Source organism: Orycteropus afer, unplaced genomic scaffold (genome assembly GCF_000298275.1).
Source record: "Orycteropus afer afer isolate SDZICR_OR568_19922 unplaced genomic scaffold, OryAfe1.0 scaffold00035, whole genome shotgun sequence".
NCBI classification, from domain to species: Eukaryota; Metazoa; Chordata; class Mammalia; order Tubulidentata; family Orycteropodidae; genus Orycteropus; species Orycteropus afer.
In genome coordinates, this window is record NW_006921622.1 from 1,814,250 (window position 1) to 1,826,331 (window position 12,082).

The 12,082-nt window shown below is 38.2% G+C and overlaps 1 protein-coding gene across 1 annotated transcript in view; it reads right to left on the reverse strand.

Moving 5' to 3' along the window:
• CUBN (cubilin) overlaps nt 1-12,082 on the reverse strand; it is a 413,126-nt gene that overhangs the window by 171,060 nt on the left and 229,984 nt on the right. Inside the window, exons 32-36 of the mRNA XM_007936404.2 lie at nt 7,759-7,918; nt 5,975-6,088; nt 4,112-4,222; nt 1,950-2,078; nt 934-1,066 (exon numbers count right to left, since the gene is read on the reverse strand). Coding sequence (XP_007934595.1) covers nt 934-1,066; nt 1,950-2,078; nt 4,112-4,222; nt 5,975-6,088; nt 7,759-7,918 — 647 coding nt within the window. The remainder of the gene's footprint in view (nt 1-933; nt 1,067-1,949; nt 2,079-4,111; nt 4,223-5,974; nt 6,089-7,758; nt 7,919-12,082) is intronic.

The window sequence follows — 12,082 nt, forward strand, 5'->3', positions numbered from 1 at the left end:
TCATTTTTTAAAATCAGTTCTTGATGCACAGGAGAACATGTCTAAGAGGAGTAGCAAAACTTCTGTTCTTTCATTTTTGTTTTAAATAAACTGGTCGGTATCCTCATAACAATTCTCTGCTTTCAACAATACATTACTTATAATTCCTTCTAAAGCAGAAATAGCAAGTTCAGCCACAAGCTAATAATATGTAATTTACTATTGTAAACAATTTTAAATTAAAGAAGGCAATTTAATACCAAAGCCTTATCTCTCAATAGTTACTAAGCATCTCTTACCTTTGTGGCATGGCATAGATACTTGTACACTGACTGATTTAAAATCCCATTTCGCTTGCTATATGCTGTATACTATCTACTTTTGAAAAATACCAGTGTTGCTGATTGATTTAGTCTAAAATGACTCAGAATGTTGTAGAGCCCTATTGTTAATTCCATATCCATAGTTGATATTCAAAAGTCTTACAGATGAATTAAGAACATGAGAGTAATTTTTATCAATCAATTACTAAATTCCAAAATCATTCTTCTGGTTCTAGTGAAAAGAAAGGTGGATTGGGGGTGGAGATATGGTGGGGAGTCGATGGATAAAGAAGGACTAATTGAGATTGGGGACTCTCTGCTGAAAGAAAGAATGTCTGTTAACTTTCTACAAGTAAATTCACCAAGAGCTAAGAATGTACTGCTGGTGGTAATAGGCAGGACTCTAGAACTATTCTGCAGAGAATTTTAATACTATTTATAACCAAACTATGACTAAAAGAGAAAATTTGAAAACAGACTTCCTGAACTTCCAGTGTATTCTCTAACAGTTCCCTGGACACATACGTTGTTAGTTGTCCATCCTATTAGTAACAGCACTTCCTTCCTGCAGATTCATTAACACTGAAACAATACACCATTAAAAATAAATAACAACAAAAAAAGGATTTACATGAAAGACAGCTGGAGCTGGTTGCCAGGGGAACTGACTATGTTCCAGATACATTCCACATTAGAAGGATAAACTTCTGGGTAGCCAGGGCTGTTGAATGTGCCTTCGGCCATGTGGAAGTTTCCACCACAAGCTAGAAGAAAAGGAAAATGAAGTGAGTGCCAGAGCAAAGATTGAATATAAAATATCAAAAGACAATGGAGAAAGATTGCTAGAAGAACTACTATCAGCATCAAAGAATATCTTATTTCCATGTTTCACCAGAAAAATTACTAATCCATGCCATGTATGATAAGCAGCAATTATCAGTGGTGAATCAGAGGAATCTCTGCAGTGTCTTTCAAAAAGCCCTTTCTGCCTGTGAACTGTAATTTTCAGTAATAAAAGACTTCGGATCAGGATTATCTTCAACACTGGCCTAGAACAGAAAGCAATATTCCAGCTTTTCCTCGTGAAGAGACCAGTGAAAGACACATACATAAATATTGTAGGTGTTCTATGGCATTTAACTCCTAACAAGGAAGCCAAGAGCTGGCAACCAGGCACTCTCTTGGTTAATCAACTGAGTGCTAGGTGGACCTCCCTTCCCCTCCTCCCTATGTGCCACAGTGGTGCCATCAGTAACAATAGGCCCAACCTGGTCCTAGGAAGGAGGCCAGGGACACTGGAGAAGAGCTACATTGTTGTTCATCCATAAGACATATCTTTGACATTGTTAGTCAGGGGTTTCCTTAACAATCATTACGTAAAGGAGAGTGGTAAGACATAGATAAGCAGGCTGTCCAAGATAATACCATCGTGCGGCGTAGAGGAAAAGGAGGGCAGATAATTCCAGCCAATTCTCTGTATTGTTCACACTGTTAGAAGTTACAAGTATATTAATCCTAATTTGGAAGATCACAGAAATCATCTCAGGAAATGGACCCTCAACTCTGAAGAGTCCCAAATGATAAACCAAGGATTTCTGCCACATTTCTTTCTGTTATCTAATAGAGACATTTGCTAATTTCTCTTACCTGATGATGATGCAGTATATAAAGCATGGAAACCATCAGAATTTCTTCTAGAATCAGAGACAAACCTCAGCGTCAGGGCATTGCTGAAAGAAGTGATGGGATGAGGCATGGATATGCCACAATAACGGCCTGCATGTAAAGATAACAACAAGAAAACAAATGATGACATGGCAGAGGACATTATTTCTCAAAAGCAAGTCGCTCCTCTAATTCCTAGAGACCAAAGCAAAAGGAATAAATCATTATTAAGAGAACCATTTAAATCAGGGTCAGTGTTTAACAGAATACCTGAAAATTAAGATAAACTACAAGCGTATGATGAACAACATTATTACACCATAGGGAAAACTTAGATGATCTGGCTCCAAATCTAACTCAAGTTAAAATCTCCAGCACAGTGGGGATCTGCATAAACAAATGGGCTAAAACTTATAGGCAGTCTATCATAGCAGAGAAAAACGTATGGATGCTGGGGACTGGCTCCCAGATTCAACTCCTCGCTCTGCCATTTACTAGTTATGAGACCTATCAAAAGTCACTTAAGAGCTCTGTGCCTCAGTTTCCCCATTTGTAAAAGGGATAGGTAGATAATAATAATAATACCTATATCCTAAAAGTCTTGGAATTGACTGAGTTACTATTTATAAAATGCTTAGAATAGTACTTAGCACAAGATACCCACCCATCCCACTCATAGTGACTCTATAGGACAGAATAGAACTTTCCCATAGGATTTCCAAGGCTATAAATCTTTATTGAAGACTGCCTCATCTTTCTCCCATGGAGCAGCTCATAAATTCAACTAGCCAACTTTGGGTTAGCAGTTGAATGCCTTAACCACTGCACCACTAGAGCTCCTTGGGACAAGGTAAGTGCTATATACCAAAAACCAAAACATGGCACATTCAACAGCCCTGGATACCCAGAAGTTTATCCTTCTCGTGTGGAATTGCCATCAAGTCAACTGACTCATAGCAACGCTATAGGGCAGAGTTGACCTTCCCCCTAGGTTTTCCAAGGCTGTAAATCCTGATAGAAGCACACTGCCTCATCTTTCTTCCACAGAGTGTTGGTGGGTTCAAACTCTCAAACTGCTAACCTTTTGGTTAGCAGCCCAGTGTTTTGACCACAGCACCATCAGAGCTCCTTAAGTGCTAAGTAAATGTTTGTTAAACGATATACCCTCATCTTGGTCAAATGCTTACTGACAAAGATCTCAGTCAGTATAATCAGAGATGAACACAGAGCGTAAAACATTCACTTAGTGCACACTATGGCCTGGCCACTGGGAATGAAGCAATAAGCAAAACATCCCTTCTCTGATGGTATTGGTATTCTAGTGGGGCAAGAGAAACCTGTATGGTGAAACTCAAAAATTCTTAAAGGTATAGAGAAAATACCTCTTTGAGTTAAATAAACTGAGATTATATTCCTTGCAGACATTTCAGAAATAAGCTTCCTGTTAGTTACCATCGAGTCAGTCTCTCACTCATCATGACTCCATGCACAACAGAACCAAATGCTGCACGGTCAGGATGTAGATCAGACAAGTGGGATCCACAGGGTTCTCACTGCCTGATTTTCAGAAGCAGATCTCCAAGCCCTTCTTTACCTCATCCATATTAATCTGGAAGCTCCACTGAAACATGTTCAGCATCACAGCAACAGGCAAGCTTCCACTGACAGGTGGTGTCTGTATATGAGGCCACTTCAGAAACTAAATAGTAGCAATATTTAAGGGCAACAGTATGTCTTACACATAGAATGACATACTCTTTTTTTCCCCCCACCGATGACAAAGCCAGAAGAAAACATACTAAATTTGAATAAGAACTTTTGTCAAAACTTAACACAAAATTTCTGACAGAATGCTATTTAACTTGGAAGGGGCTACATTTCACTACTATCTCAAGAAGTTGTAACTTTTAATTTTTTAAAAAATACGCATAAACTATTCATTTCCTTTGAATACAAATAAGCTCAGTTTCTTGAATCCCACGTTAAGCCCTGCTTTCTTACCCTCTGATTATCTTTACTTGGTTTGTGCTGCTCTTTGTATTTATTGGAAGCATGCTAACATTTAATGGCAGACTATAAAGATGTATTTATATAAATAAAACACATCCATGGCTACAGATATAAATAAGTGAAAACCACAGTACCTCGGAGGGGAGCATCATAGTAGCTGCCGTCCAAAATTTCTAAAAAGTCATGTGAACACTCTGTGCTGCTTTCAAGCCCAAAGTGGCTAAAGGAGAGAGTTATATGATTAACTGTAAGAAAAAAAAAAAAAAAGAGAGAGAGAGAGAGATTATTTAATAAAGTACGGGCAAACAAAACATAGAAGGGAGTGAAATTTTACCTCAGATAAATGCGTATGAGGATTCTCCAGCAGGGAAACAAGAATCTGGCAGATTTGCACAGGTGGTTAGTGGGTAAGAGAAAAAGGAGCAACTGCTATGCTAGAAGGTTTCCCTTTGAAGTGTAACAGGATCAATATTTTCTAAAATGTCTGCAGAATCTGAAATATGGGTAGTGGTAAATAAGAGAATGCTCTTGGGTACGTTCATTCCAGAAGGCATGGGGGGATATCTGGTTGAAAGATGATAGGAAAGAATCCTTTTTTATATAGGCTATTGTGGTATTCCCCCTGTAAGCATTTTTATCTGAAAGAATAATTTCTGTAAATTCCAAATCTTTTCATGTGCATGTAAGTAAGACACTCTTCTTGCTGGCTCACACATCCTAGCACACAAGCTTTATTTTAAGGCCAGAGCCCTAGAGATTCAGAGACATTTATAAAGAAAGCTTTGAATTACTCGCACAACAGCAAGTGCCTGGGTACATTTTCCTTTTGTTGTTCTTCCAGGATCCCTAATCTTCAGAATATGATCTTTTCCTGTTGCTGCAGCTTGAACTGGGGAGATCTTTCATCTAAGTGCTTTACAACTCATTAGAAAATAACCCTCAGGCACAAAACTGCTTTGCTCAAGGCAGGGGGCTGCTTTATCTATGGCTCAATTTCTGGCTGGCAATTTTCTTTGGGCCTTCACTCTCCTGGTCTGCAATTGGCTAAGGATTACATCACCAGCCTCCAACCACATGCATGTCAATAAAGATACTATCGGCTTATTAACTCTTAACATCACTAGGAAAATTGTTAAGAGAATATGTAAGCTGAACCCTTCATTTTGTAGATTAGAAAATGAGGTCCAAATAGCTTAAGGGTTTTGCCTGTTATCACACAGGTCATTAGTTATGAAGCTGAGTCAAGAACCTAATGCATTTCCATACTATGTCTAAAAATCATAAACTTTTCCTGATAACTTCAAAGGAGGATAGGGCTCATCTGAAACAAGATCACACCCTTTGCAACCATTTTGCTGTGTCCTTAGGGGTCTCCTCATATTCACTATCTTTAAAATGTAGAAAGTAAAACTTTTTACCAGAGGATTATCTGCTCAGAAATTAATACACTACAATTTAAAAAAGAAAATAAGTGAGCACTTATTAAGTGCTTCTTCTAGGTCTGTGCTGGGATATTTCCAATGCATGCATTGCAGGAGAGATCAAGTTTTATAATTAATTTCTATCTTTATTGAAGATCAATAGTTTCATGGCACTGCATTCTTGATCTGTGAGTTACCAGTGTATAGTTCTTATGAGTCGGGGCCGACTCGACGGCACATAACAACAACAACAACAACATTCATTTAGTAACTATCTACTACACTCAAGAAACATATGTCAAAAATCATTGATCAATTTTTGCTTACATCCAATCTCACATGCCTGACACTGTGGCAAAGTTATAGGTGTTTTTTGTTTTTCTTTTCCTTAGCTAGATCTTGAAACTTTAAAAAAAAAAAAATGCTGTTGTGCACATCAGGATTTGGGACTTTCAGAAGAGGAGGGTCATCAACTTTTACTACCAATGAGATAAGAATAATACTCATACACCGTCTTCTCCACAGACATGATCGGTCTAGAAATACTATTTTTCCTTTTTCATTTTCATTACTTACATGGAGGTTGAGCTTGAATTATCCAGCTACAGTTCTGATTGTTTGGATACTTGTTAGGGAACAATGGAGAGGAAATAGTATCAAAAGAATTGGTGAGCAGGAAGCCTCCACAGGCTGGAGAACACAAAAATACATATATGTTATTTACTTTTGATTTCTACTGACTGTACAAAACAATTAGGAGGCAAATAATTTGATGCATGAAAAATATATTATTTTCCTTGTTTCAGAAATGAATGCCAAGGAAGTCATATACAAACAATGAGAAATGGGAAAATACTTTACATTTAGAATAATATTTTTAAATGACAGGAAATGGGGACATGCCATTAAAGCAACAGATTAAGTGGCTATGAATTGCCTGAAATTGAAATAAAACTCTGGCATTGATTCACTTACTCTATCCACTCATAAATTTTAGCTACACAGATAATCTCTTGATGAATGGCCTATTGTTTTAAGAAAATAAATACTCAATTGAACAAGCCTTCATAAGGATGACTGCCTTTTACAGAACTGCAAAGCTCAACGAGAGTCCAGAAGAGGGAGAGCTTGTAGCCAAGTTGAAAGCATAAGAGGAAATCTCCGGGAGAAGGCAGAGGCCAAATGAGGAATTGGAGGGGGAGGAAGAATAGTCCAGGAAAAGCCAACCTGAGCAACAACACAGAGTAGGGTAAGAGGTGCATCTATGCAGACCTGGCCAAAGCATGGGTGTTGGAGGTAAAGCTGGAAAGATAGGTTGGAGGCAGGTTCCAAGGCCCTTGGATAACATGTGGAGGATTTGGGGCTTCATTTTCTTGGCAGAGTTGAGCCAGAGAGACCTTGGAACTCTAAATGACATAATCAGAGCAAGACTTTTACAAATGGATTCTGGAGGCAAATGGAGTGAGGTTGGATGAGATTGAGGTGGCTGTTAAAATAGTCCAGATAAGAGGTAAGAAGGGACTTTTTGCTCTGCAGCAACACATAAGAGAATCATTAAATGAAACAAAAAGCATTTGAAACCTCTCTTTGAAAGCACTACAAGTGATTGATTTATGCAGTCTGCCTTACCATAAAGTCTACGCTGATCCAGAGACTACCCTCAACTAGAAGTCTTCCTCTACAATACAAGTAAGTCCACTGAAGCAAACTAAATGACTATGACACAGATCCACGATATAAAAATTCAGAGCTGTATTGAAGCAGAGCAACTACCGCTCCGGCAATATGGTTGCTTCCCTCACTGACAGTGGAGAAAGGAAGTCATCTCTAAGATGGACCAGATGGAGGGCAATGGCTGAAAAGTTCTTGAAGGAAAAACTGAGAAGTGGTAATCTAAGAAGAAAAATAATGGAAAGCAACTTTAATTCTTCGAGTTGAGCCAAGGAAATTATTTACTACGTCAACGGTTAAAATCTGACTACATCAACAGCAAGCCTTGTCATTTACATTGGTATATCTCCTTCCAGAACAAAACCTTGGAGAAAGACTAGATAAATGAATTTAGGAAAAAATTTTGTACTGCCTCTAGTATTACAGGTAATTTCAGTATTCTGAAAACTTGTTTGTGATATACCCCTATCCAAAAGAAGTTAGCATCATCTAAATTAGATGAGGCCAAAGCTGAAAGTATAAACAGTTAATATAATTGCAAGTCATATTTCCTTGTTCTATTTAAATTTTCACATGTTAAATAGAAAGCAGTTGCCAATCTCTGAAGGTCAGTGTCATTTCATTGGAGCACCAAGAGAGGCACTAAGAACAGTTTGCCTGTGCCTCCAGGAGACCCACATGGCACTTGCCTTGCCTAAAGTGAGCTCGGAAGCCCCTGCTCTGTCTGGAAGCTCCAGATTGAAATCGCACAGAAAGCGTATTTCCTGAAGAGGTGATGGGGTTAGTCAGCTGCTGTCTTCCACACATACTGGTGAGGCGGGTGGTTGCCAAGTTTAACCCATCATATGCCTACAAAGAAAGACCACAGGTAAAATAGTAGCTTAGAATGTCCAATCTACATCTATAAGACGCCTTTCCATAGACTATCTGCCATAGTAAGTAGTGAGTGAGTGCAAAACGTATTTGCTGGATCTAGTAAAACTGGGAGCTGTGGTAGCATAGTGGCTAAAGCACTTGACTGCTAACCAGAAGGCTGGCAGTTCAAACCCACCAGCCACTCCTCGGAAGGAAGGTTGGGCAATCCTACTTCCGTAGTGATACTGCCTCGGAAACCCAAGAAGGGGTCGCTATGAGTCGGGGCCAACTCGACGGCAAATAACAACAACAACAACAACAGTAAAACTGGCTTTATTTATTGTCTTGCCACAAAGTTCCATGGGAGCCACTAACTCTTGGGTCATTTCTAAGGACCCTAATACGGTTTTAGTGGGACTTTCTCTGTGAGAGCCACTATTTGAATGCTGTCAGTTTCAAAGCCCCCGCTCCTCTCCTGACTCAGTCCAGTCATATCATAGGCCATACCTCTAGCATATACTGAAAATATATAATGCAAAATAAATATATGCGTAAACAGAGGAGACATAATGATGTGAAAACACTCATTTTCAGAAACCCACCATTTGCTGGGAACTTTTTCCTTTTCATGGGGTCATCCCCCATACCAAACCAAACTCACTGCCATCAAGTCGATTCCTACTCATAGTGACCCCCATTCAGTTTCCTAGGTAGTAAGTCTTTATGGAAGTAGATTGCCCCACCTTCCTTCAGTGGAGTGGCTGGTGGGTTTGAAATGCCAACCTTCTGGTTAGCAGTCAAATTCCTTAGGCACTGTGCCACGAGAACTCCTTCATGAGGTTATGGTCAAGAAAAAAGTGAAATGGCAGAATTCTTTTAAATGATATGAATAATATAAGCCCAATTTTTAAATGATCATTTTAAAACATGCATTGGGCTGTGTTGCGTGTCTGTGCAATGCTGTGCTTAGACTTAGCTGGCACTCCATATGTGTGAATAGAATAGAGTTCACATCACATTTGCCATAAATCACTGTACTGGTTTGTGAAATTGAAGTTTGTTCATTTCATTAGAAGTGTGTGAGTCTGCTGTGAATTTCTTAAGACTTCCTGGGTAAACCAGAGGAAAATTATTTTTGGATGAAAATAATACTAATAGCTACCATCCATTAAGTGGTTCCTATGTGCCAGGACCTAGGTTCCAGTCCTTCAGATATAATCATCACATTTTATTTCTACAACTTTCTATTTTCAAAAGGAAGACAACTGATGCACAGGGAGCCTAAGTAATGTGCCAAATGACACAATTTCTAAAAGGAAGCATGTCATGTTGAATGAGAGGGCTGAGTTTTAAACTCTTTCATTTTGCTTAATGCAAGATATTAATGAACCAGGCTGGATATATCAACCTGACAACCACCAGAGTGGGATGGTAAGTATTAAGTTAAGTTATGGCTGTCTTGTTCAAAAGAAATTTCCATTCGTGTTTCATAAGAAAGTCTTGGGTAAAAAAAAATAATAATAATAACAAGTTTAGGGATTTAGTGAAAGGATGTTACTGATAGATGACTTTAAATATTTAGTCATGACTATTGTGTTTTATTTTGCATATAAGTATGATTTTGAAGCCATTCTCAGTTTGATTATACAAGCAAGTAAATCAAACATTGATAGGATTTAAAACTAATTAATGAGGGGGACAAAACTTTTATAATAATTAATTTAAAATAAATTGTTATGAAACAGGATTTCTTTCTTCTCCTCTTCTTCCATTTTTTAACTTAATGCTCAATTTTTAAAGCTGTGTATTTAATAAATGAAATTTTAAACAGATTTTTATTTAATATTTAAACATTGATTAAAAATGAAATTACATTTATTTCACAGATTCAAAATAGTTTCCAATCGAGTATGATTGCTTCCTTTAAATACTCTGAAAACCTAAAATAGGGGTCAAAACAACACAAAAAACCTCATTACAAAATGTCTGACTAAATTTATACTGCAACCTACTCTGAAATATTCCAGTTTTCATTTTCTTTTTTTAAATAACCTTTTATTATGATTTGGCTAAGAGTTTACAGAATAATTGGTTTTCCATTCAACAATTGATACACATTTTGTTTTATGACATTATGATCTCCACAGTGTAATAGCACTCTTCTCACCTCCTCCCTGTGTTTATCATTTCTTTTGCCATTCTTTTCTATTTCTTCCCATCTCCTGAGTTTTGTCCCTGGGCAAATGTTGCCCTTTTGATCTTGTATGGTTGATTGTTCTAAGGTGTGCATACTTCCTGGTATTATTGTTCATCTTATAGTCCTATTTATTGTTTGGCTGAAAGTTGAGCCAAAGGGGTGAATTCATTTCCAGGCTTGAAGTTTATCTAGGGGCCATAGCCTCAGGGGTTCCACTAATCTCTATCCAACCAGTAAGCCTTGTCTTTTTTATGAGTTTGAATTTTGTTCCAGTTTTTCTTCCACTTTGTTCCACACCTTCTATAGTGATCCCTTTCAGAGATGTCAGCTGTGGTAGCCAAGCACTATCTAGTTCTTCTGGTCTCATGGTCAGGGAGGCAGGGGTTCACATGATCCAATGTTGTTGTTGTTGTGTGCCGTCAAGTCAGCCCCGACTCATAGTGACCCCTCCTTGGGTTTCTGAGGCGGTATCACTGCAGAAGTAGATAGCCCAACCTCCAGTAGTCCTTTGGATTATCATCCTTGATCTTCTTCATTCTTCTTTGCTCCAGACAAGGAGAGACCAATAGTTGCATCATAGATGGTCACTAATTAGCTTTTAAGAGCCCAGCTGCTACTCACCAAAGTAGATGTAGAACACTGTTTTTGTGGACTATGTCATGCAACATGACCTTGATGTCCCTCCTAAGATTATAGCTAACCTAGGATTTCAGTAATGTTATACTAGTACTATTGTGACTTTAATATCAAAAGATACAGAATATCTTCTTAGAACATCTGGGACTATAGGGTCTAGAGTGTATATTAATTTTTGGTCAAAATACAAGCCTACTTGCTTGTCTCAAGCTGATTAATTCATTTGTCTGTTTATTTATTTAAAATAGCATTTCTGAAAATCTAACGAAACATGGGTTCAATGCATAGTTTATACACTTTTCTCAAAAAATAAAAACACATTTAGAAGATTTTTGACCCTGTACTCACAAAGGCAAGAATGTTCTAGTCCTGCTTATTCCCCTGCTCCCCCACCCCCAAATTCAGAGGGCCAGTGACTAAGTAGATATTGGATTTTCACTTTCTAAGTCATCTTTTTCTCTCTGAGGTGTTGAAATCCTCTTAAGGAAGATGGGAAAAATAAGGTAAAAAATGTAAGCCAGAAAGCTAACTTTCGATACTTCAGAAAGTCACCTGACTGAGCCATTTCCCTAGGGATCCTTTGAAAGTGGCAAATCTTTGAGGTGGGGGAGGGGTGTCTACAGGCTTCTTAGGCCCTCCCTGTGATCCTAGAATTTCAGGAGCTCTACTGAACTGCATGCATCTGACTGGGGCATTGCTTTACAATGTATGGTCCCAAAGTGTAAGGCTTCCAAGAATCACTAAGTCAAAATTATATACCAATGATACTACAAATTTGATTTGCATGCTGTAATTTTACAGTAACCATCAAAACCATCCTAACCTAGTCTTCAAGAACTAAAACCAAAAAACCAAACTCATTGCCATCCAGTCAATTCTGACTCATGGTGACCCCCATTGGGTTTCCCAGGCAATAAATCTTTGTGGAAGTAGTTTGCCCAGTCTTCCTTCCACAGAGTGGTTGGTGGCATAGTGCCTAAGGCATTTGACTGCTAACCAGAAGGTTGGCGGATCAAACCCAGTAGTCAACGCCGTGGAAGGAAGACAAGGCAATTGACTTCTGTAAAGATTTACTGCCTCTGAAACCCAATGGGGGTCGCTATAAGTCAGAACCAACTGGATGGCAGTGAATTTTGTCTTTAAGAACTAGTCTTCAATAATTAAAAAAAAAAAAAAAAAGTCTTTTTTTTTAAATAAAGAAAGTGACACTAAGCAAGTGTGCTGACTGTTACCCTATTGTCTCACATGCTGTAAGCTAGTGACTCATCCAAAATCACATAGCTAGTGTGGAACTTAATTCTTCTTTCTTCAATTCTACATGATTG